Raw genomic sequence first — 27,443 nt, 5'->3', positions numbered from 1 at the left:
TGACTGACTGATGAGGAAGAGTCCAAGCAGCCTCAAGGGAGACCAACTCCGTATCATAGTATGTGCTCCAGGGCATCTCCGGGTTATTAGACTGAGCTAGGCTTCCATGGAGACCACATGCTTGCTTCACTTTATTCCCCTATTCTGTCCTGCTTCCCCCTTCCGCTGCTCCTGAGGCATTTGCCCCATAAAGCGCTTGAACGTGAATTCACATCTCAGGCTCTGCTTCTGGGGAACGTAACCAAAGACCCACTCCCAAAGGGAAGCCTGTCCCGTAACACTCATAACATGGAAGAGCTGGACAGAATAGAGGCTCTCTTAGGGCAGGATCATTCCTAAGACGAAACTGAGAGAAGGCTTGTAGACACATTGCTCCAATCCCTGCCTCCATCCTGGCATTCTTTCCTGTGTCTTCACGTCATCTTCTCAGAAGGATATTAACCATATGGGACATAGGGCCCACTCCGTTCCATGAAGACCTTGTCTTACTATTTCTATGATGACCTATTTCCAAATAAGATTACCTTCCGATGTCTTGGGGTTAGGATTTCAACAAATCTTTTTGGAGGGCACAAGTCCAACCATAATGGTTATATAGGTCAAATAAGAGACCTGTGAAGGCCAGATTCAGCCGGAGGGGTGTCAGCTGGCTGATAGTGGTGTTTCTCCGCTGTGTTTCTATAGCACCTGTTTCTACCTGTGTGCAGAGGACCCGTCTCTATCACAACACTTGTTACATTTTACACAATAATCACCACTTTGCTTTGCTTTCCTTAACCGCAATGCCCTGAGGGCAGGAGCAATTTGTTATTTGGCATCCTCAGTGCCTGGTATCAAACCTGCCACATAGGACTCACTTGCCAAAAACTTGTTGAACAAAAGTAAGATGGTTCTAGACTCTCAAATACAATTTGGCTTAGATTTTTGGGCCCACTACTTAGCTCCTCCGAGCCTCTAGTTTGCTATTCGTAAAATAGAATTAATTGAAACTAACCTGTGGAATTGTGGGAATAAAAGACCCAGACCAGTGCCACGGTTTAGAAAGTGTTTGCTTCTAACCCTTTCATTGCTTTTCTGTCTTTGAAGGTGTGGGGACTCACTTGGAACCCCCAGAGTTGGTATGAAGATTATTTTAAGGTGAAGATGGTTGAGATTCAACAGATGTAGAGAAAAGCCTTCTCAGAGCTTCCCTGATCTGGCTAACTCTTAAGAAATGAGGCTGCCATAAATTCTCCTAGGCGTGGTTTCTACTCCCAGGAGCGGGACCAGGAATAAGTCTTCTATATATCCACTCTCCAGGGGTGTTTCAAGGCCATGAAGAAGACAGAAAGGCCACCTGCACGTGTATAAACAAACATTCTCACAATTTTTTTGATCTCCCATTTGTTCTCCTAAAAATCCATTTGTTTTTGCTAGAGGAGTCTATTTCTTCTTCCCATAGAAGCTGTTAGACATACAAGTCTTTAACCATTTAACTAGCCAGCTACTTCTTTTACTGGCTCTTGTGTGCATACTGAAAAACCGTTCTCTTCTGTTAATCTGTCCTTTGTCAGTTTAATTCACAGGCCCTGGGCACTAAACCTAAGCGAGTAGAGGAAAAAATCTTTCCTTTGCTACGAAGGGTTTGGAAAAGAATTCTTTTTTTTTTTATTTCATTTTTGGCTGTGTGGCTCCACTATGTACAAATACAAACATCCTGGAACATTATCTTAATAAGGATGGATGATTCTGCCATAAAACAGTTTGATCATTATTGCTCTCAACAGCTTCTGGCAACTGCTGAACCACGTCTGAACCATAGATGTCCACAGTGACCCTTTTCTCCCTTACACAGAACGAACAGGGAGCACGTGTAATTTACATCATTAAAATGTTTAAGCTCCCAAGGCAAGAAGGAAAGAATATATACCAAAGTGTCAGCATGAATTATTTCTGGATGAAGACATTTTAAAATGTCTTTTTTGGGGGGGGGGGGGATCCTTATTTTGTAAATTTTCAGCAGCGAATATTATGGTTTTTTTTTGAATATTAGTTTTATAATAAAAAGGCTCTTTCTCAATAAATATTTTAAAAACAAAAGTAAGCAATTAGAAATACAAGGTAGGCGATTTCACCTAGACCACTCTCGTCTGCTGGTGTTTTTTTTTTCTTAATTGTTGTTTTGTTTCTTTTTTTTACCTTCAATCCAGATTTGACATGGTTTTTTATTTATTTATTTATTTTTAATTAATTTTTATTGGTGGTCAATTTACCAACATACAGAAAAACACCCAGTGCTCATCCCGTCAAGGGTCCACCTCAGTGCCCGTCACCCATTCCCCTCCAACACCCGCCCTCCTCCCCTTCCACCACCCCTAGTTTGTTTCCCAGAGTTAGGAGTCTTTATGTTCTGTCTCCCTTCCTGATATTTCCCAACATTTCTTCTCCCTTCCTTTATATTCCCTTTCACTATTATTTATATTCCCCAAATGAATGAGAACATACACTGCTTGTCCTTCTCCGATTGACTTATTTCACTCAGCATAATACCCTCCAGTTCCATCCACGTTGAAGCAAATGGTGGGTATTTGTCATTTCAAATGGATAAGTAATATTCCATTGTATACATAGACCACATCTTCTTTATCCATTCATCTTTCGATGGACACCGAGGCTCCTTCCACAGTTTGGCTATTGTGGCCATTGCTGTTAGAAACATCGGGGTGCAGGTGTCCCGACGTTTCATTGCATCTGAATCTTTGGGGTAAATCCCCAACAGTGCAATGGCTGGGTCGTAGGGCAGGTCTATTTTTAACTCTTTGAGGAACCTCCACACAGTTTTCCAGAGTGGCTGCACCAGTTCACATGACATGGCTTTTTAAACATTAACTGCATATTCAACATTCCTTGCTCGCTGGTCACCTAGAAGGTAGAGTCATTTCTTCTCGGATTTTGTAGTCAAGGTAAGTGTTGAAAAAAAAGAGAGAGAAAGAGAGAGAGAAAGAGACAACAGGCCCCAAATGGAGTCACTTGTGCAAACCCACATCGCTAAACCAAGACTTAATACCTAACTAAATGTAACCACAATTGTAACTGAACTCACGTGAGTTTGCTCCTTGGTGAGTTACAGGCGGAGACTATACCGAATGAAGTTATCACACAAAGGGAATTTTATTTGCAGCATGTAAGAAGATCACAAGGAGTAACTTCCAAAGCCATAACTCCTGGAGCAGGCGTGAGTGGGTTTTTTTTATTTGGAGTTAAGATAAATCTTCAGAAAAGGGAGTTTTGTCATCTTATGTTGAGGTAGGCATGAAGTTGTGCGTGCATTTTACGGAAACATGACTATGCGTGCATTGTATGTTATGTCAGGGAGGTTTGCGCTCCTCCTTGGGTGGAGATTTTAACATAACAGGCAGAAGAAAGTGGGACAATGGGAAGGGGCTGGGCCCTGCTTACTCTTGAAACAGCGCTGACTTATTGTCTCTGATCTGATATGACTATTTCTTGGCCTGGTAGAGACTGTGAGTTTTTGCATTCGTTTTGTTCCCTGGACATCCTTAACCACTGAGATTTTTGCATTTCTTTGTAATTCAGCACCTCCCGGGGAATTCCACCAGCATGTGCTTGGGCCAGGGAGGCACAGACCTGGGCAAGTAGCTGGGCACCTAAAATGACTTCTCTGGTTTCACAAAAGCACTGTCTCATCTTTCTCATCCTGGCTCACCACCCTCTGGGGAGCTTTCCCAGTGTAATCTGAAACCTGCCCCAGTACTCACAGGGCAGGGAGAGACCAAAGGAAGAGGCAGGCCACTCCAGGTTGGCAGGTGGCAATTTTAAGAATAGCAAAGGGAACTTAGATGCGAAGTTCATCTTGGGAGGCAGCAAGATGAATGGACCCTCTCACTTGTCCTCCAAATCTTAGGAGTTTATAAAGAGGCCCTAACTGGGCTCAGTCAAACCTAACTGTACCGGTGTTTTTGACATCATGTCACCATCTCAACACTATGTCCTTGGAGCAGCCTCTAGGAGCGGGAAAAGCAAGGGGAACCCACATTCCAAGGACGGGGTGTTCCCAAGTGCCCCAGTCTAGCACAGGGGTCTGTTGGAGGTCACCTCTTTTTGATGACCTTACCCAACATCTGGGGACCCCTTTTTATGCTTAGGTCATGTCTCAAACCCTGTCTTCACCCTGGAATGGAGTCTGGAACCAGTCTGGAATCACTTGACTAGCACTAGAGAGGAAATCTGCCTGACAGACCCTTGCTGTCCCCAAAAGGAAGGTGATTTAGCCACAAAAAATCCACTCTGCTAGTAACTTCCTTGTCCTGCCCCCTTCTGCCTATGAAAGTCTTTCATTTTGTACAGCTCTTTGGAGCTCCTTTCTATCTGCTAGATGTGATCTGATTTGTGAATCGTTGAGTAAAGCCAATAAGATCTTTAAAATTTACTCAATTGAATTTTGTTTTTTTTAATGTAGAGGTTGAACATTTGCCGCCCAAACATGAAACCAGAACTCATTTTATTTTATTTGCCAAAAATACCCCAGCTGGTCACAACTTTTTACTAGAGCTTAGCTCTGGGTGCTGCTTTTATCAAGCACAGCTCCTATTAACAAAGGAAAGAAGAAATTAACAAAGGAAAGGATAGAATGATTTCTTGGAAAGGAATGTGAAATAGTGAAATGTCCTTTTGAAACAAAGGTGATTTTAAGATCACATACTACTTATTTGAAAACAATACTAATGTTTATTATAATTTGGTTAAGGACAGATTATAAGAACACTTAACAGAAAACTTAACCTTGAACTGAATCGAGATAAAAAGAAAATAAGAATAAACTGGTGTCGAACAGCCTTATTAGGAAAAGATAAGAAATGCGTGTTCACATCTCTGACAGATTTTGCTTTTTAACTATTCTAATAAACTGGCATTTGTTGGGGAAATATAATTAAAGATGAAATGTCTTCATGACGCAGAAAACGTCTCTACAAAGAGAAAGAAAAAACATTTTTTTATTGAATAAGCATTAAGCCAGAATGTGATGCACATCTCAGGCCATCTGCTAAAGATGGCAAAGACAGAAGGAAATCTTGCTCTCTTACAGCTGAGTGAGTGATCGCACCCGTGACATTCGGTAGGTTTTGCAATTTGAAGTCAGATGATAGTTGAAGTTAGGCCTGTCTTCTCCTAGCAAACTGGGAGGTAGGGCATGATCTTCCTTGATGATTACATTTCACAGAGATGGCTCCAGGTCCTCTGTCCTCCGGAAAACATTCCTGAGTCGTGAGACTGGCAAGAGGCTTATTTAGCCATTACAAAGATTTATATACATTTGAAAAAACAAAGAAAGAAATTCTGAAAGAAAAGGGAAAGGAAGGTTTGTTTCCTTGTTTCCAAAAGGAAGAATTAAGCCCCTTACCTGCCCTTACACATACTGTGGGGTGACTTCTCAATTCACTTACTGTGTGTCAGATAATGGGGGGGGGGCAAGTGGGGGTGAGGGGTGTAATTCAGCAAATGTCAGGTATGCAGTTTTTCCTTTCTGCAAAACAGCAGAAGCATACTCTTTTTCTGATTGCCTAGACTAGGGTTTTTTAACCATGGCACTACTAACATTTTGTGGCCAGATGATTCTATGTGGTTGGGACAGTCCTGTGCATTGTAGGATGTTTAGCAGCATTCCTGGCCTCTTTATCCACTAGATGCCAGTAGGATAACCCCCTCCCCAACCTGTTGAGTGAGGAAAGTGCTAAGGAATAGGCTGGGAGAGACAGGAGCCCCTGCTTCTGCCCCACTCTCCTGACAAGGCTCAGGCAGGGGCCTACGTGACCAGACTCACAGAAATCCCAGATGTTGGGAAATGCTGAGGACAAAACCAGAGGTAAGGGAACATAACGGGACTGAGGAGACTACCTTGTTTGTCCTAAACGACAGCGATGGGATATCTCTATGACAGTGACACTTGGACCACTGAAAGTTACCAAACTTCAAACAAAAAGTAAACATGGTGCTTTCAGTGAGAGAGGCATCAAGAAGATTTAAGTTCCTTGGTCAGTTCTCAATAAAAGACTGCCACTCAAAGCCCTCCATGGCAACCCACTTGGGACCCATCTCACTCAAGAGAGCTTTTTTCTTTTATTTCTGTTCTCACCTGCACCTTGTAAACTTTCACTTCACTTCACCCTTTTGTGTCCGTGAGATTCATTTTTGACTCCATGAGACACGAACCCAGTAACCCTGTAACACTACAGCAACTAATAATGTCTCAGTTATAATCAGATGCCCCCAGTGGAGTGAGGGTGGGAATCACCCTCCGTTGAAAAGTACTGGCTTCAACAAATGATTGGGGCTCCTGGGTGGCTCAGTCTGTTAAGCATCTGACTCTTGATTTCGGCTCAGGTCATGATCTGGGGTCGTGAGATCGAGCCCACTGTGGGCTCAGTGCTCAGAGGAGAGTGTGCTTAAGGTTCTCTTTTTCTCCCCACCTCTGCCCCTGTCCTCTCATCCCCCCACCCTGGTTGGTGCTTATAGGCCTGCGAACAAAAGCTCTCTTTCTCTCTCAAAGCAAAACAAGGGACACGTGGGTGGCTCAGTCAGTTAAGTGGCTGCCCTCAGCTCAGGGCAGAGTCCCGCATCGCATCATCGGGCTCCCTGCTCAGTGGGGAACCTGCTGCTCCCCGTCCCTCTCAGAGCTATCCTGAAAAAGAGGAAGGAGGAATCCTTTTTTGGATGGTTTTGCCTGGCTGAGAGGATATGATCCTGCCGGCTGCCATCTGGCCACCATCATGGGGGAGCCTGACTGAGAATGGAGGCAATCTGGGGGGAAGAGAATTAGGGTAACAGAGGACAGTATCCTGAGGACACGCTTTGAGCCCTGGCTCTAGCCAAGTCTGAAACCACTGCTTTTGAATCGTTTCTTACTGTGAGTCATGGAAGCTGGGGCTGGGAAGTTAGTGTGCAACTGGCACACTCAGCACACTCACACAGCACTCACACACTCTCCATGCACTCCTTTCTTCCCAAATGGATGGGGTGGAGGAGGGGGATGAGAGTCATGATATTAATCCTCTCTCTCTCTTTTTTTAGTTGCAAAAATTTTGCCTCAAAATATTTTTTTTTATTTCTGTGGTGGTTTTAACATATTTCCACAAATACTTTGATACTTTGCTATCAAGCAAGTGGAGCTAAATTTGTCTCCCCTTAATTATGAACTAAGTAGACTTAGTGACTCACTTCTAGAGAGTAGAGGATGGACATGGAACTGTACTAACCACAATATCAAGATCTGCAGACACCACTTGAACTAAGGTGGTCAAAGGAAACATCTCCAACAATAATGAAGGACGGTACGTTGTTCTCCCTGATAGGATACGAGAAGGATATTGTACCACATGATATTTCTTCCAAAAATGGACTACCTCAGTGTAATCATGAGAAAATATGAGACGAACTAACATGTGGGGGCATTTTACAAAATAACTGACTGGTCTTCTTCAGGTCCAGGTCATGAAAACAAGAAACGACCAATAAACTGTTAGGAACCAAAGTTAACTAAGCAGGCATGATAACTAAATGCAATATAAATCTCAGTTCCTGGAACAGGAAAAAAAATTATTGGAAATACATTATTGGAACATTTGGTGAAATTTAATAAAGTTTTGCTTCATTAATATTGTATCAGTATGAGTTTATTAATTTTCATAAATGGTTATTAACACATTGGGTTTTTTAAAGACTTTATTTATTTGAGAGAAAGTGACAGAGAGGAAGAGTAGGGGGGTGGTGAGGAGGAGCAGAGAGAGACAGAGGAGTAGGCTCCCTGCTGAACAAGGGGCTTGACATGGGACTTGACCCAGGGATCCATCCCAGAACCCCAGGATCATGACCTGAGCCACAGGAGGGTGCTTAGTTGACTGAGCCACCCAGGTGCCCCTTAACATCCTCTTCTAATCTCCCTCAGCACTAATCTACTTTTGTCCTGAAGCTCCTCTCTCATCACTTGTGTTATGGTTTATTTATGAGAATGTCTTCTCTGCTACTAAGTTACATGTTTCTTAAGGGCCAGATCCTATCAGATTCATCTTTGTATCCTCTGCAGCATACATCAGGCCCTCAAAAGTACGGGTTACATGAGACAGCTTCAATGGGGACCACAATTAGTGATGTACGTGTGTCTTAAATTGATGTCCTGATTTTTGCAGTAAGATTAGAGGGAGATTTTTAGCAGTGTTCAGATTCTGGGAACTGGGCTCATTTGTTGACCCTTAACTGTTTGGGGTCCATCTCTCCTTTTTCTGTATTCTTCCCTACTCATAGCTAGGGACACATGCCATGGCCTAACACCTCAATTATCCCTTTCTTTGCCAGACAATGGTTCCCAAGTTCCTGCTGTCTTCAAAACATCAGTGGATTCCCTGTTCCTGTAAAGAGTTTAAGGATGGAAGGCAGTGGAAGGTCCCTGATGTTGCTGAGGAAGACCGAGCTGTGACTATCTGTTTATCAGAGAGAATGCAGTTTGGAAAACAGAGTCTATCCTAGATAATTCAGTTGAGGGAATGTGATGTAGGCAACTGCTTATAAAGTGTTGAAAGAGTTGAAAAGTCAAAGAAAGGACGGAGGAGGGACGCTTGGGTGGTTCAGCAGTTGAGCATCTGCCTTCGGCTCAGGTGGTGATCCTGGAGTCCCAGGGTTGAGTCGTGCATCGGGCTCCCCATAGGGAGCCTGCTTCTCCCTCTGCCTGTGTCTCTGCCTCTCTCTCTTTGTGCCTTGCATGAATAAATATATCTTTAAAAAAAAAAAAAAAGAAAGGATGGAGGAGGAAGAAGGGAGGAACAAACCATATATTAGCAATAGCAGAAAGCTGCCATTAGGGAGAAGATGGTATCAAGAGGCTGGAAGCCAGAGCTACTATCATCTGGGCGAACTGTAGGGGCCAAGGGCAGGCCACCCCAAGATGGACTACTTTAACATAAAGATTATTTTTAGTTAAAAGCAATCAAGACCCAGCCAATTCAGGAAAAGCTTTTTACCACCCCAATCCCCAAATAACTGCCTAAAAAGAATTTAGATAGAGGACCTGCTTCAGGTATAGAGCTTTCACCATAGACAACTACATATACTCTGAACTAATCATGGTAGACAGTGAGGAACCTAGCAAGGCCTGTTGGATCAAAATCCTCTATGTCCCATTGTTTCTGAGTGGCCCAGCAAACATTTGTTTACTAAACATTTACTTTTTTCATTCTTCCTGAAGATTGCATTTCTTCCCTTTAAGGGAAGACTCAGACCCGTGTCCCTTTCTGCTTGGTTCAGAATGACATGTACACTTCATGTTGCCTGACTGTCTTTGGAGTTTCCACGTCTATGTAGATTCTCTGTGTATATACTATTACATTTGATTTGTTTCTCCTGCTAATCTGTTTCATGTCAATTTGATTCTTAGTTTGGCTAGAAGGACCATGAATGGGGTATGAGGTCTTGCTCCCTGACAGAACTACCCACACTGCCAGAGGAGCTGAGACTGAGGAGGGGCTACCTGACAGCAGCTGGAACTTTGGGGGAACCATGGCCAGAGATGCTGTCCAATCTCCTACCGGTGCCTCTTATTGGAGAAATTGGGGAAGAAAAACTTTTCCTCTATCCTCTCAGGTTGAATAACGGGGGCCCTGAGAATTTAATTGACAAAAAGAAGATTAACAAAAGAAAAGGCAGAGTTAGTGTGTGCAATTAGTTTACACGCCAGAATGTTCTGATGAGTAACTCAAAGGGGAGGTTAGAATTTGGGAGTTTATATACCTAAGTTAGTAACGGAGGGGAGGCTGAAGAAAAGGCTTCTACTGGAACAAATAGGTTTCTTTAAGAAAGACAAATGGTTTTTAGGAGAACAAATAAGAGATAAGAAAATGTGTGGTGATGTCTATTTATACGGGTGCAGGTGGTCTTTCTGCCATGACATTCCCCTAGAGAGGGGAAATATGGTGGGCTTACTCTTGCTCTCTCCTGGGAACAGACCCACCCCTAGAGGGAATTTATGTAAATTAAATTTCTCAGAAGTTTCTCCTTTTATTTTAAAAATGATTTTATTTATTTATTTATTTATTTATTTATTTATTTATTTATTTATGAGACAGAAAGTATAAGCAGGGAGAGGGGCAGAGGCAGAGGGAGAAGCAGACTCCCCACTGAGCAGGGAACCCTGACACAGGGCTCGATCCCAGGACCTTGAGATCATAACCTGAACCAGAGGAAGACACCCAATCAACTGAGCCACCCAGGCACCCCAGAATTTTCTCCTTTTAGTCAGGTAAGAGAAGTTCTGAGGGGGCTTCTTAATATATCTGTTGAATCAAATATCTTCAAGTTAAGATAATCTTTATACCAACTCTGGGGTTCCAGAGGAAGGCAGTTTCAGGATACACCACCTGCAAATATGTCACGTAGCATACTGAATATTCTAAGCTGAAGGAGTTTGAGAAAACAGAAGCGGGAAGGTCACTGTGCCCTTCTTCCAAAATAGGTATTAAAACCCCCATGTGAGAAGTACTCTCCCTTTACCCCAGGAAAGGAACACCCTTATCTCTTAAGATAAAGGGACATGGGGAAGTATCTGAACAAACAAGCCTTACTAAGTTTTCTCTACTATACTTATCCCATACTCTTTTACTTGTTACATTTCTATACAACTGCCCACTCTTCATTAAACCATAAAAATACTCAGGTTTAACTGTTTCTTTGGCATTACATAAAACCTATATTAAATAAATTTGTGGGGGGATCCCTGGGTGGCTCAGGGGTTTAGCGCCTGCCTTTGGCCCAGGGCACGATCCTGGAGTCCCGGTATCGAGTCCCATGTTGGGCTCCCGGCATGGAGCCTGCTTCTCCCTCCTCCTGTGTCTCTGCCTCTCTCTCTCTTTCTCTATGTCTATCATAAATAAGTAAATAAATAAGTCTTTAAAAAAATAAATAAATTTGTGTGCTTTTCTCTTATTAATCTGTTCCTGTTGGTTTAATTTTCAGACCCAGCCAGGGACCTTGGTGGGTTGAGAAAAACTTTTTCCTTCCCTTCAGTCTCCCTAGATTTAACCTTGGAGGGTCAGTTGGGCAAGAGAGCCTGGGAAATGGAAGTGTTCAGATTGCAGGCTCTCAAATTCAGAGAAGAAAGAAGCAGGGAATGCTTCTAAGAGCAAACAGGCAAATGACGGGCCTCTTTTTCTGTGGTCTCCTGTGGTATACAGCTTTACCATTAGCCTCTTCCCAAGTCCTGCATTGTGAAGGAAACAATGCCCACCGGTCAAACAGCAAGCCCAGTGATTCACTGCTGGGTCTACTTAAGTGGCTTAGTGGTACTACCTAAATAGCCAGCAGAGCTTTGTATTTGAGAGACTTCCACCATGCCCTCAACAGTCACATACATGAAAACTACCGATATCTTGGTTTATAAGCAACACCAAACTAAACTATCTAAATAAAACACCCAAATAACACTTGGAAGCTTCTTAATTCACAACATAGATGTGACAATCATTCCCAAAGATATGGAATGAAGTCAATGTACCTGTGGAACAATTGCACTACAATTCTAGCAGGGACCAGCCAGGGCACCTGTTCCAAGGCTGGGATTCACCTTCTCTTTCTCCAGAGATCACTGAAGTTCACAATGTAAGAGCATAAGTCTGGAATGGGATTTTTTGGTCTTAGCCTGCTTAGTGGCTTGTATCAGACATAGAAATCCAATCAACCATTATTTATGAATGAAATCACCAGCTATTATGAATCAGAAACATCCCAAATCACGCATTGGAATAAATAATGGGAAAGACTTTCTCTCTGTCAAATTGATAAGAAAGGAGTTTCTTGACAAGAAAGAAGTTTTGGCAGCACTTTCTGGAAACTGCTCATTTGGCAGAAAAAGATAACAAAGTATGCATTACCCTCAGTAACAGGACAGATGCAGCAACTGCTGAGCTTGTTCCTCTTGTTCTTCTACCATTTAGGGAGGCATCACAATGTTCTTACCCTTTCTCTGTGTGGATGTGGACTCATGCCCTCCTCTGTGCTCCTCTCAAGGACTTTCAGCTTCTCCTGCAAGAACACATGTTCCTCCAGCCCAACATCCTGGCAAAAGCGAGTCTTTTTGGCAGCAGGACCATTAATGATAGTGGGAGTTGGCATAAATCTAGGAAGCCAGGGCACAAGGGAAGGCAGTGACCCAATTACTGACAGCTGTTAGAGCCTCGTTTCTTGGCATTTTAGTTTCCCCAGTAGAGTGGCACAGACACCACCATCATTAACATTTAATTTTGATTTAGTATGTCTGCACTGGCTGGAACAGCTAAAGTGCAGCCTGTTGCCTATAAAAGTTCAAGCCCCTTTGAGGTATTCTGAACTGCACCTGCTCAGGCCCAAGCGAGGGATAGAGGAAGCTGTTCAAGGTCATTTCAGCTTCTTCTTGCTACAGGGGTCTTGAAAGTTGATTTAAAAGCTATGTGAAGAGCTGGGATTATTTATGCAAAACTCTCTTCCTACTCCCCTGTGATCATGCTGAGAAAAAGAACCAAGAACTAAGGTTGTGTAATATAGATAGAAGGAAACCAAATATCAATATTGATGATGGCATTTTTTAAGTGAGTAAGTGGTGCATTTTTAACATAACTAAAGAGTGACGGAAGTCCTCTCCTTGACTACACTTTTGTGTGTGTGTGTGTGTGTGTGTGTGTTTTGTTTCTTTGCTTTTTAGGGTTTTTTTTTTTTTTTTTCCTGACCACACTTCAGACAGGCTTCTCAGGGCTCTCTCTTTGACAAGGCCTCAACTTTGACCTATGAAACCTGCATACTCTCAGCACAGATGATTTCATCTATTCTCCAGCTCCAGGAAGCCCCTACTAAAAGACCTGAACAAACACTAACATAATTTCTAAATGCTCAAGGCTGTACCCCTAGGGTAATCCCAGAGCCCTTTAAAGTATCTACTTGAAAAAATTGCTCAGAGAATTACTGTTTGTTCCAGTTCAAACCTGGTAAAAATGAGGCTTCAGGAATACCCCCACTCAAAATAGGTAATATCCTCAACATTTTTTAAAAATTAGTTCTAGCTTACATATACTGAATTATTAGTTCAGGGGTAGAATTTAGTGATTCACCAGTTTCACATAACATCCAGAGGGCATTACTTCAAGTGCCCTCCTTAATGTCCATCACCCAGTTACCCCATCCCTCCATTTATCTCCCCTCTAGCAACCCTCAATTTGTTTCTTAGAGTTAAGATTCTCTTGTGGTTTGCTTTCCTCTATATTTTCATCTTATTTTTTTCTCTTCCCTTCCCCTATGTTCATCTGTTTTGTTTCTTAAATTCCACAGATGAGTGAAATCATATGGTTTTTGTTTTTCTCTGACTGACTTGTTTTGGTTAGTATAATACCCTCTCAAAATCAATAAAAATAGGTCAAGCCTTGACATAAAATAGTGAAGCTTGCAAATTGCAAAGATAAAGAGAAAATTCTGAGAGCAGTTTGGGACAAGAGGTCCTTAACCTATAAGGGTAGACATGTAAGACTGGCAGCAGACTTTCCACAGAGACCTGGGAGGCCAGAAAAGGACTGGCATGATATATTCAACATGCTAAATGGCAAAAACATACAGCCAAGAATATTTTATCCAGCAAGGCTCTGATTCAGCATAGAAGGAGAAATAAAGAGTTTCCAGGGCAAATAAAAACTAAAGGAATTTGTGAACAATAAAGCAGCCCTACAAGAAATATTAAAGAGGCTCCTTTGAACAGAGAGAGAGAGAGAGAGAATGCCCAAAAGTAACACAGACCAGAAAGGAACAGAGACAATACAGGAACAGTGACTTTACAGGTTATACAATGGTACTAAATTCATATCTTTCAATAATTACTCTGAATGTAAATGGACTAAATGCTTCAATGAAAAGACACAGGGTATCAGAATAGATTTAAAAAAAAAAACAAGACCATCAATATGCTGCTTACAAGAGACTCATTTTAGATCCAAAGACATCTCTAGATGGAAAATGAGGGGATAGAGCATCATTTATCATGCTAACAGACATGAAAAAAAGCTGGGGTAGCCATCCTTATATCAGACCAACTAGATTTTAAATTAAAGACTGTAGGGACACCTGGGTGGTTCAATCAGTTAAGTATCTGCCTTTGGCAGATCATGATCTCGGGATCCTGGGATCTAGTGGCATATCAGGCTCCTTGCTCAGTGGGGAGCCTGCTTCTCCCTCTCCCTCTGCTGCTCCCCCTGCTTGTGCTCTTTCTCACTCTCTCTTCTCAAATAATTAAACAATAAAATATATAAAAAAAAAAAAAACCAAAGACTAATAAGAGATGAAGAAGGACACTACATCATAATAAAAGGATCTATCCAACAAGGATATCTAATAATTATAAGTATGCCCCCAACTTGGGAGCAGCCAAATATATAAACCAATTAATAACAAAATTAAGGAAACTCATTGATAATAATACAATAATAATAGGGGACTAAAATGCATTTATACTCCACTCACAGCAATGGACAGATCATCTAAACAGAAGATTAACAAGGAAACAATGGCTTTTGAATGACACCCTAGGACAGATGAACTTCACAGATATATTCAGAGCATTTCACCCTAAAGCAACAGAATACACATTTCTCTTGAATGCACATGGAACATTCTCCAGAATAGATCACATACTGGATCACAAATCAGGTCTCAACTGATACCAAAAGATTGAGATCATACCATGCATATTTTCAGGCCATAATAGAAGTCAACCACAAGAAAAAAATTTGGAAGGACCACAAATACATGGAGGTTAAAGAACATTTCCCCAGCTTTGAGATGCAGACCCTCTACCACCCAACACCACCTTCCCAAGAACCCAGAGCTACCTGTGGAAATGCAAACATGCAGGACAACAACTCCTGCTCTCCCACCGAGGCAATGGGCAGCTTGCTCTAACTTGCACCACTATCTCCAGTCACAAAGATACTAGATGTTTGCTTCTCCTCCAGATAAGCAGTGATGAATAAAGCCAGTCTGCTGGGTTTCGCACTTATTTCCTTCCCTACTCCTTCATCTTAACTTTAAAACACCCGTCACCTCTGCATGGACAGAAGTTGAACTCTGTTCACACTAGAACTTCTTCCCCATTACAGTGGTTTTACTGAGAAAAGTCTATCCTAGTGTCTGGCTTATTTTTGACAAAGGCCAAATCCATATCTTCTTGTATCTGCCCTAGGGAGCAAAGGTTAGTTTAGCCAGACCACAGTGCTAACAAGACTAAGTTTATGAATTTGATCTCCATATGGCTCTGTCCATATCGTGACCACATGCACACACCTCTGTCAGGTGTTTCATGAGTGCCTCTCATTGATCACAGGGGACATCAGATTAGAAAGTAGGGATGGCTCAACACAAACCATTTTCTGCTGCTTGTTTGTTTGGTTTGGCTTCTCATTACTTTTTAAGAACTCAAATATCCAGATGGTATGGCACTTTGTCTTTACCTCAGCTAAAAGACTGTCCTCCCCCAGATACCCTTCTCCTTTTCTGTCTCAGACATTCACAATTCTCCTGCCCTTTTAGCATCTTGTTCATGGCCTACATCTTCCACCAGGTCTTTCTCAAAAACTCCACCTCCCACTAGTGTCTATAAGCACTTGTCTTTTGTACCTTGTTTCATTCTGTTACATCAGTGGCTCATGGTTTATGTAACTATGTAAGAAATAATCAAATCACCTTATGTTTTCCATCAGTGTCAAAGCATCAGGCTCAGTGTATTGAAACCATTCAGTAAAATGCATTTACACATATTCATTGAGCTTTCAAACAGCTTTGACAAATTTTAACAAAATGAGGTTAAATTTCTTCATCATTTCTAGGATGGGCAATAGGCTGTTATTATAATGCTCAAAGTGCTTATAAATATATGCAAACTGAAGTGGTGTTATGGCATTTTATACAGAATGAAGAGCCAGTCTATTGCCTGTGGATTTTTTCCAATTTTGTGTGTGATCAGACAATATTATATTTTACCACAAGAAAAAAAAGTTGTATAGTGTAAGTTATAACACCTAGTTCTTTATACTTACCTTGCTGTTGGCATACATTTTCATAGTTTTACACAGATCTCTTTATTACTCCTACACCCTCTATGCCTATTTGAGAGAGCAAAAAATATATGGGAAAATGTCATAGACTAGTTGGCTTATAAAACTCCTCAGAGTTAGGGACTCAAACTTCCAATGTCCATAGCAATTGGATGTTTTTTATTGTTTTGTTTTAATCAACCAGGGGTAAGGACTTTTATATTTTACTTAAGCTGTTGTTAACAGCATAAGTAAAAAAAACCTTTGCACTGGAGAAAGTGTGATTAATAAAAATGGTAGGTGGGGCACCTGGATGGTGCAGTTGGTTGAGTATCAGACTCTTGATTTTGGCTCAGGTCATGATCTCAAGGACGTGGGATTGAGCCCCCCATTGGGCTCTATGCTCAGGACAGAGTCTGCCTGAGATTCTCTCTTCCTCTCCCTCTGCCCCTCCCTACTGTACTCTCTCTCTCTCTCTCTCAAATAAATAAATCTTTCAAAAAATAATGAAAATGGCAGGCATTTGTCACAGTTAACTTCTACAATTTTCAGGAATATAAAATCATCCCTTCGACAGGCATAACACATTTAACTTAGATTGTTCGCGTGCTGTGATCCACAAGGGGTCCTCCAGAATGGTGGTTTTCCAACTGTGTTCCATGCTACTTTCAGATTTATTAGTATCCTATTGCTGCTGTGACAAATTACCAACAAATCTCTGGCTTAAAACAATATAATTCTATTATTTTTACAGTTCTGAAGTCAGAAGTCTCAAGGTCTCAGTAGGCTAACAGGTGTCAGCAGACTTGAGTTCTTTCCTGAGGCTCTAAGAGAAAATCTGTTCCTTTGATTTTTCCAGCTTCTAGAGGCTGTCTGTATTCCTTGGCTTGAGGCCCCCTTCTACCCTCAAAGCCAGCAAGAGTTTCTTACATCATATCATCTGACTGCCTCTGACACTCCTGACTCCCTCTTTCCTTTATAAGGACCTTTGTGATTATAGTGGGGCACATAGATAATTCAGGATAACATTCCCATCCCCAGGTCAACCTTGATTCCATCTACAACCCTAATTCCCCCTTGCCATGTGACATGACATATTTATACTTTCCAAGGATTAGGAAGTAGGGCTCTTTGGGGTAGGGTAGTGGGGTGTTAATTCTGTCCACCACACCAGATATTATACACATTTGGGTTAAACTTTTTTCCCCAGGTCTATTGAGGCATTATTGGTATATAACATACGTAAATGTAAGGTGTACAATGTGAAGACTTGATACATACATATATTGCAAAATGATTACCACAATAAAATTAGTTAATATCTCCAACCTCTCACATAATTATTTTTTGTGTGTGGTGACTGCATTTAAGATGTGCTCTCTTATCAACTTTCAAGTATATAATACTGTACTGTTAACTATAGGCACCACACTGTTCATAGATCCCCAGAACTTAAAGCTTATAACTGGAAGTTTGTGCCCTTTGACCAAAATCTCCCCAACCCTCCTATTCCCTCATCCCAGCCTCTGGCAAACCAGCAATCTACTCTGTTTCTATGATTTTGGCTTATTTAGATTCCACATATAAATGAAAACATACAGTATTTGAGTCAAAATTCTTAAAGATTTTTTTTTTTTTAAATCTACGATAGTCACACACACACACACACACAGAGAGAGGCAGAGACACAGGCAGAGGGAGAAGCAGGCTCCATGCACCGGGAGCCTGATGTGGGACTCGATCCCGGGTCTCCAGGGCCAAAGGCAGGTGCCAAACTGCTGCACCACCCAGGGATCCCAAATTCTTAAAGATTTTTAAATTTATTTACTTTCATGAGAAACACAGAGAGAAGAGAGAGAGGCAGAGACATAGGCAGAGGGAGAAGCAGGCTCCATGCAGGGAGCCCGATGTGGGACTCGATCCTGGGTCTGCAGGATCATGCCCTGGGCTGGAGGCAGTGCTAAACCACTGAGCCACCCGGGCTGCTTTGAGTCAAAATTCTTAAAACAACAAAAACAGGTTAATTATTTGAAATACTCAGAAGAAACAAGGGCACCTGGGTGGCTCAGTTGGTTAAGCATCTACTTTCGGCTTAGGTCATGATCCCAGGGTCCTGGGATCGAGTCCCAAGTTGGGCTCCCTGCTCAGCTCCTCTCCCTCTGCCCCTGCCCTCTATGTGTGCATACTCTCTCTCTCTCTCTCTCTCTCAAAACAATAAAATCCTTTAAAAAATTATAAAAAATATATTCAGAGGAAACAAAGCTACACGAAGATAGGATGTACCAAATTTTAAACACCAGATACTACCAGTGTATTAACTTGGGCTGCCAATTTCATTTGTTTTAGTGTAGCCCTTAAACTGAAGCTTCTCCTGCAGTTTCTGTGTAGCATCTCATCTTGGGGGAGGTTTAATTGTGTCACATGTTTTGTTCAGCTAGAGCAAAGCCATTAATTTCTTCCAGAGTGTCAATTATAATTCTAAATAGCAAAGTTTTTACACATTACATACTTACATTTTCCTGAAAGACAATTGGTCACATCTTGAAGTACTCCAAATGGCCACTTATCACTTGAGTAACAATTTACTGAAGAAAGGGATCAAAGACTCTTTTTAAAATGCAAAATGGAGGAAATGAAGTGTGCTAATTTAGCACATCAAATTTTTATTTTTAATTATTTTACAGGATTTTAGGCAGGAGGAAGGGCTAATATACATATGCTCAGTCTGCCATCTTGATCAACTAACTCTTTTCCAAACACTTGTAGGGTAGCTCCTAATGTAAATACACCCAACAATAATAATAAAAAAGAATTATTAATATGTTCCAGGAATGAGGCTCTGTCATTTAATGGGGTGATCCAGGTCAAGCCACATTTTCTTTGTTTATAATATTTAGAGGAAAAAATAACATGGCCTAGAGGAATTGCCTAGATAACACATACACAATGTTTAGTAGTGTGGGCACATGATAAGGCCCTCAATAAATGATAGTTTCTTGTCATCCTTATTACCATTAAGAGTAACGAAAGAAAATATACACTGATCAATGTAATTATAAGTTACTGGAAATTGTCAAAGAAAACCAAGTATAACAATGCTTACATACTGTTGGTGTGTTACCTTTGCCATAATGGGATGTAGTTCAAAAGCTTCAGTGATTCTTTTGTGATCCTTACAAATGGAAGCATAAAGCGAAGGAGGACCTTGTCTTAGTCCTTCCTGAAAAAATATCAGTTTAGATATTTATTGAGAGGGCAGCTGGGTTTGAAAAGATTTAAACTTTGATGTACCTAATAGAAAAGCCTTTTTTTGGTGGTGGTTTGTTGAAGCTCATAGGGCAAATCAAAAGAAGCCAAGACATTAGAAAGATCTTGGGGAAGTTAAGTATCCTAGAAATGGGTGAGCGGTTCATAGCTTCCCCCTCTCCCGACCCCTCCCCCAAAACATAAAAACTAAAAGGAAAAGTGGACAACACATTGGAATTGCTGAAATTTTAATGTTTTCAAGCCTGATGTAAAGGAACTGTAGGTACTTTCCTGGTGCTTCAGTACAGTCAGGTGACATCATCAAAGACTTCACATTCAAATCTTTTCATTTCCCTAAAATTGAATCAGGTTTAAGGAGATGGGTAGAAATTCAGCTTACAGTTTTTCTAAATCATAATGTAGCCATTTGTTCCAACTCCAGTCACTAAATTACTGCTCTTTTCCACTGGGACTCAAGTAGTCAGGACTATAGCCTGTAGTAGCTATTGGTTTCTTTGCCTACCATCCCCTTCTCCCTGACTTCTGAAAAAATGAAAACAAAACCAAAACACTACACCCTGGCCACAGGGGTGGGCAAAAGACCAATCAGACCATTAGAATCCGTCCCAGGGAACTTTTCAACCTGGGGTTGGCAGCAGAGAGCTTTATCTGCTTTGATCGTGAATGTGTAAGGAAGTCTAGAGTTGTCTGATCAAGAAGGGGTGGCAAGTCCCCATCGTGCTGAGGCTCTGGTTCTAGTTGTCCTGAGGCCAGTTCTATCACTGCTGTGGCTTGACAGTGTGATCACTAAATATTCCTTTTTGTGTAAACTAGATCTGTGTGGGTTGCTGTTACTTGAATTGGAAAAACGTTTTCTTATATACTAAATTCTTAAGTGTATTTGTGTCTATTTTTATTTTCACTCTGTTCCCACTGATCTACTTTTCCCTTCTTCTCTAGTGTTTAAATTTCTCTACATTTTAAAATCTTTTAGGACTAAGTCCCCATCATTACGCTTCATACAGCCTTTTTAGTTGAATTAACCTAGAGAACCATTGACTGGGCAGGGGAAGATCATCCTGGACTGCAGATCTAGCTATTTTGGTTTCTGTAAAGGTCCCACGCCACCTCCACCATCCCTGCAATCTTGCCATCTCTAATCCTAAATTAAGTTGCTCAACTATACTTCAATTAAAAATAAATAAGAATAAATTAATTCGAGATTACTACTCAGTTTCTTGTAAATTGGTTTAGCAAGAATCGGGGCTTACCTTCAGGCTTGCTTACTTGGACAGATTAATGAAATGGAGATTTCTGGATTCAAGAAAAAATGAAGACTGGACTCTGAACCACTAGGAGCGCATCCCAAGTGGCCAGCAGGCTAGCCAGCTGCTCTTTTAGAACCTCTTTAGCTGCAACAAGTGGGACATGTTTAGTGAAGCCAAGATTTTACTAAGACACTGGATGCCATACTTTGGTTCATATGAAGGGTGGAGTGTAAATGAAGAGATGTAATGCTAGGGATAAAATCAAGGCCAGGAAAGGGACACTTAGGAAGGGATACAACGGGCAGATTCTACTAAGACAATATTGTATGAATGTTAGGTGAATAGACTTTAGATGGGAGAGCCTGGGTCTGAATCTCTGCTGTGCAACTAACTCGTACCTGACTTCGGAAAAGTTATTTTAATTTATCTGTGTCTTAGCTTACTCCTCTGTAAAATGGGAATAATAATAATAATATGGGCCTTACAGTGTTGTCGTAAGGATTAAATCAGTCATATGAAGGACTTATAACTGTACTTGGCTTATAGAAATTACTAGGTGAATGATGGTTCTAATAGTCTAAAATGTTAAGGCACAAAGAACTCAGACTGTGGATCTTCTTGCAAGGTTTCCAGTGGATGTCTCAGATAGGCGAGTAAAACTTTAAGCCAGGCCAGCGCTCAAAAACATTGCTAGTTATTACCTTTTTTCCTATAGATAACCACCCATGTACATTTGAACTATAAATCTAAAAAGGGATGGGAGAGAGGTAATATTTAAGTTGTGTTTAAAGAGAATCTTTGAATTGTTAATTTGGGTAGTGTTCATTCTTTGCCCAGGCTCCTACTTTCCATGAAGGACGGGCTGAGTGCCATGTGGCATACAAAGATGATAAAAAGGTCTAGACCCTCCAGGAGATTGCAAATGAGCGGTATGAAAAAAACCATGAGCATAATGAAGGGCTCAGGATACTTTGAGTAGGTGAAGAACCCATGTATGGGGTGGGATGAGGATGGACTTGGACAATTTCATAGAGGAGACAGTATTTGAGAATTTGTAGTTGACATTTGAAGCATATAGTGTATTTTTTTTAAAAAAAGATTTTATTTATTTATTCATGAGACACAGAGAGAGAGGCAGAGGGAGGAGCAGGCTCCCTGCAGGGAACATGATGAGGGACTTGATCCTGATCATGAACTGAGCCAAAGGCATATACTCAACCACTGAGCCATGCAGGTGCCCCCAAACAGTACATTAAAAAAAAAAAAAAAATTATTTACTTGAGTGAGAGAGTATGTGTGTGCAAACGAGTTGGGGGAGGGCCAGGGGGCACGGGGTTTGATCTCACCACCCTGAGGATCATGACTTGAGCCAAAATCAAGAGTTGGATGATCAACTAACTAGGCTACACAAGTGCCCCCATACAGCACATTTTAAACTAATTTTTCATATACTAGGGGTAGCATAAAACAATTAGGAACTGAAGGGTTTGGAAATCCCAGGGAAAATTCTGGGATTTCAAATAGTCTAGTTTGATGAAAAAATGTATAAGAGAATAATAAAAGGTCTGGCTATAAAGGTAAGCTGCAGATATGTTGAGGCCGTTGGATTTCATTTTGTGGTGGACACTAGATTTTTGAGCAGAGAGATAATGTGCAAGTATTGAACAAGATGGATTATTAGTGGGAAGGGTGAGAGGTATATTCAAACATCATCCACAGTTCTTAATATATAATTAAAATGTATTTTTTCATTTATAAATGATAGAGAATACTTAATAAAAATATGTACAATAAATCATTCATATTTGAAAATGCTTGTCAGACAGCTTCATGCCTTTTCAGAAGAGGCTGCAATACTGGGAAAATCAGAAGGCAATCTCAATAACTCTTCCACTTCCTCTTGTAAAGCCTCTGCTTTCTCATGTAACAGCATCTACAATAAAAACATCAAGACATGAGGCCAAAATATACATTGCCAGAGAATTGCTAACATTTTTACCACTGTCTATTAGATACTTGAATCCCTGCACATCAGTAATCTAGACATTAAAACTAATAATGAGATTGAAAAATAGCCACTTAAGCACAAGCGATTATAGTAAATGAAACTGAAGCATTTAGCTAAAGTCATTTTAGCTGATCATTGCATTTGGTATACCAAAAATAAAGGAGCTTTAATACTCTCAAAGATTTGTTTTATTGAAGACTCAACCACTTAAAAATTAACTTTTAATCTATAAAATTTAAGGCAATTTTGCAAAAATTTAATTAGCTCTTAAAATGTTATCCTTTATATATACTTTTTATTATTCTTCAAAGTTTAGTATGCTATGTTTTAAAAACCTATCAGTGTTTCAAAGAAAAGTTTTATTCAAGCTCCTAAAATTAACATAGCTAATTTCAAAAGAAACATAATGAGCCAAGAAAATATTTATGAACATGGCACATAGTAGATGTCAAAGAATATTTGCTGAATAATGATTTTCCCTCTTTCTTTTAAAAACCAGAAATAGGAGCACCTGACTGGCTCAGTGTAAGACTCTTGGTCTTGGGGTTGTGAGTTCTATCCCCACAGTGGGTGCAGGGATCACTAAAAAAATCTTTAAAAACAAAAAGCAAAAAACCAAAAATACAATTTTGGTATTTGCTGCAGCTGGTTGTTGTGTATACTGGGGTGCAGTATTTGCATTCCTTCTGTTTTAAAAGTTTTATAACAAAAAAGTTCAGCAAACTCATATCAAGGCAAAATTCACAGGACATAAAATGAAAGTGAAAAGCCCACTCTACCCATTTGACATAAAGCATAGCATTACACAGCATTATATATAGGATGGATTAAAATGCTATCAGTAAGCTTTCCAGTAGCTGAGGTAATGGTGACCATGTAAGACTCATCTCCCAATACATCCTCTAAAAACTACTCAGATCAATGAGAACAGCAAGTAAACTGCACAAAACCCATGTGCCAGCATTACTAGAATACAGAGAACATTATCACCTTCATATTATAGCTAAGACTACCTGCCAATTTCCAGTAGAACCATTTCTCAAGCTCCCACTCCAAGGGATTGCAGAGATCAAGGTGAGATTGAGGAAAAAAATACAAGGGAAGGAGAATAGGGAAACAGAAGGTCTTAGAGTAAATACTGTCACCTTCAGAGAGAGAAAGGCTATCCCAAGTATAAAAATACTGAGAAAAGACTATTGGTAGATTGAAGCACTATCTATAAGAAGGGACTTAAAGTACATGAAACTCTAGAAAGGCAGTCTTGGAAAGGCAATGCCTATGGGGGAGAAGATAAGTAAAAAAGAGAGGGGAGCCCCTTAGGCTGAGCAGGGAGGGGAAAAAGAAATAAAGGGTAAAATTTAGGGTCCTGTAGGACATAAGGAAATTCAAAAAATCAAAGAACACACTCTTCCTTGCACTCTTCTCCCACCATAAGTTGTTCATTAAACTAACCTTTGCTACACTGACAGAAGACTCTTGAACTAGAATTCTCATCAACCACTCCAGATGGCCATCTCTGTCTGAGAAATGCAGGGGCATAAGCAGTTCTTATTATACTAAATTACTACATAAAAGGAAACTGAAAATGAGAATCAAAGCTCTTCAACTCATAAAAATGTCCTCTCCTGAAAGCAAACTATGAAGCAGAAAACTGTAATGCAACATTCTAAATTGATTTAAATATTCCCAAATAAACATTTGGAGATATGGGGGAAAAACATATCCTGAATAAGCCCCAAACTAAGAACAGAAATGGACCGAGAACAGGAAGAAGTGACATAAAAGCTGAGTAAACTCAAGGAAGAAAGAAGAAATAGGCAAAATCGTATTAGAAATAAAAACTAAAAAAGTGCCCAAAGAAGAACAGATTATAATAAACCTTAATTAGGGTGATGGTAGTGGGGATGGTTGTAGGGGGCAAGATTACAAGATGATAAAAATGAGGTAAAGAAGTAAAGGGGCAGCTGGATGGCAGAGTCAGTTAAGTGTCTGGCTCAGGTTGTGATCTCAGGATGGTGAGACTGAGCCCTGCATTGGGCTCTGTGCTGAGCACAGAGTTTGCTTAGAGTTCTCTCTCCCTCTCCCTCTGCCCACCTGCCCTTCCCTCCCCTGCCTTCAAACAAATAAACCAATCTTAAAAAAAAAAAAAAAAAAAAAAGTAAAAATGGCCAGAGAGATAAAAAATGAAAGATGGGCAAAGAAAATTCAATATACATATAATTGGAGTTGTTAAGAAGAAAAAAATCAAACAGTGGATCATATTGAACTAATACTTAGAACTACAATATGGGGTGCCTGGGTGGCTTGGTCAGTTGAGTGTCTGACTCTTGGCTTCAGCTCAGATCATGATCTCATGGGTTGTGAGATCGAGCCCTGATGGGTTCCATGCTCAGCAAGGGCTGTGCTAGAGATTCTCTCCCTCTGCCCCCCACCCCCAACTCGCAGGTGCGCATGCACGTATATGCTACCTTTCTCTCAAATAAATAAATTAATTAAAAAACTACAATCCAAGGAAACTTCCAGAAATAAAAGAAAACGAAGATATCTTAGTAAAATTATTTCAACTTAAGAAAATAGGTTCATGTTTTACATACTAAAAATAAATATTAAGGATGGGGGGATCTCAAATAGAATACAAACAGAATCTAACTGCTCTTCAAATGAGTAACGTAAGCATGGTGAAGCAGATTTTTTTAAAAAGTAACATTTGAACACATTATTTCAATTATATATTCTCAGACGAAAGACAACAAGCTATAAATAATACTGAACTTTAGTTTTTTCGCAATGGTATGTTTTTTTTTTAATATTTTATTTATTTATTTAAAGAGAGAGAGAGGGGCAGAGGGAGAAGCAGGCTCCATGCAGGGAGCCCGACGTGGGACTCGATCCCGGGTCTCCAGGGTCACACCCTGGTTGGAAGGCAGCGCCAAACCGCTGAGCCACCCAGGCTGCCCTGCAATGGTATGCTTTAATAATTCTGAAATTATTCGCAGTATGTTCTAGTATTGAGCAAAACAAATACATTGATGAAAACAGGAGCTGGGTTTCTCACTGTTAGAGAAAGGAACTAAAAACATGAGAAGAGTAAGACTACAATGAGTCCTTTAGTGTGGGATCAATGTGGATTAAAGGTGACTAGAAATTCTTTGATGTTTACATTAACAGATGAGACCTAATTCTTCTCTTGAACCTGTGTTTCACTTGTAACTAACAGAACATAGTGGATATGATGCTGCATGATTTCCAATGGCCTGTCAAAAGAAATTGCAGCTTCTGCATTGGTTTCTTAGGATGAGACCATTCCAAGATCTCTTGAATGCTCCCTCCCATATCCCAGTACCATGCTATAAGAAACCCAAGCTAGGAGCAGCTGGCTGGCTCAGTCAGTAGAGCTTGCAACTCTTGATCTTGGGATTATGAGTTCAAGCCCAATGTTGAGTACAGAACTTACTTTAAAAAAAAAAAAAAGAAAAAGAAAAAGGACTAAGCTATAGGTAAATAAGAAACACACACTATTTTAAAGAAATTATACCAGATTAAATAAAATGGGACAGAGTTACCTTTGAAGCCCTGAACTTCTAAGGACAGAGAAAAGACGGATATAGCTATTCAGCTGCAAACATGGGCCTCTACTTATGGAAAAGAAAGAATGATCTAGATGAGAAAATTCAAAGCCAGGAAGAATCATTCCCAGGGAGAATTAAGTCCTAATCAAGGAACTGGCCACGTATGCATGACTGGATATCAGAAATGCTTCTACATACCACACATTTTCCCCCTTTTTGAGTGGGAGTATAATGTAGTTATCCTATCTCTGCTCACCATTGTATATGTACCTCTTTAGTTCATAGATCTTCAGAGTGACCTGTGAAATTGTGCTCAAGGAGCATCACCTGCACCTAGACTTGATTTAGAAGAAATATTGAATGGACCTTGACCCTGAGTCTGATGCCATAAAGGGATAAATCTTTTAGGGATGAGTATATTTTGCATGTGGGAGGAATGTAAATAACCTGTGGCCAGAGGGCAGACACTACAAATGACTGCAAATTATTTGGGACTCCCCTCATGTAGAGGTGGGTCTAATTCCTCTTCCTTTAGATCTGGGCTGATCTTAACAGCCTTCTAGTAACCAATAGTATACAGCAGAAGTGACACTACTCAACCTCAGAAGATTTCCTGCCTTTTCTGCCTTGATCTCTCAAAGTGTTCATTCTATGGACATTCCCACTTGAAACTGTGCTGCCATAAGAAACCCAAGCCCCATAGAAAGGCCATATGTAGTTGTTCCAGCTGAAAGTGGCAGATAACAGCCCCCATTCGCGACCGCCAGTCATGTGAGTGAACCATCTTGGATATCCAATTCAGTCAAGCCCAGTCAAAACCTGACTGTAATAGAAGGAGACTCCAAGTAAGAATCACGCAAACTAAACCTTTCCAGAATTCCTAATCCACAAAAACATAAAATAGCTGCTGTAAGCCACTAAATTTTGAGGTAAAACTTTGTTATGCAGCAGAATGTACCTGGAAAAATTAGAATTGGAGTTCTCAGTATGAGTTCATTGCTTTTAATAATTTACATGTAAGTATAAAAAAATAAATATACAGGCTTATATGGGTTCTCTCTGCTAAGAGAACCTAGAAACAATGTTATTTCTCTCCGGTAATGAGCATATTTGCCCCTAAAACTTAAGTTTCTAAAATAGCAATCCTCACCAAAAAGAACTAGGGCTTTTTGGAAAAATGGTTGATTCTATGACCAAGGCAGGCTGAACGTGGAACATCCTGTGCAAGAGTACTAGTTGTTAATTTTATTGTTTCTCAGTTCCAAAT

The 27,443-nt window shown here is 40.5% G+C and overlaps 1 protein-coding gene across 6 annotated transcripts in view; it reads right to left on the bottom strand.

Annotated features, from left to right (window-relative positions):
- Nucleotides 1-21,681: 21,681 nt before the first annotated feature.
- HELQ (helicase, POLQ like) overlaps nt 21,682-27,443 on the bottom strand; it is a 48,619-nt gene continuing 42,857 nt past the window's right edge. For 5 of the 6 annotated variants that reach the window (XM_025998172.2, XM_025998170.2, XM_025998171.2 and 2 more), the window contains one exon: nt 21,682-22,532. In XM_025998172.2, the coding sequence (XP_025853957.1) occupies nt 22,428-22,532 (105 nt within the window). In that variant the 3' untranslated portion in view covers nt 21,682-22,427. The remainder of the gene's footprint in view (nt 22,533-27,443) is intronic. The other variant, XM_072755770.1, reaches the window with a different exon arrangement.

This window comes from Vulpes vulpes, chromosome 4, assembly GCF_048418805.1.
Source record: "Vulpes vulpes isolate BD-2025 chromosome 4, VulVul3, whole genome shotgun sequence".
NCBI classification, from domain to species: Eukaryota; Metazoa; Chordata; class Mammalia; order Carnivora; family Canidae; genus Vulpes; species Vulpes vulpes.
This window is presented reverse-complemented; position numbering and strand designations above follow the sequence as displayed.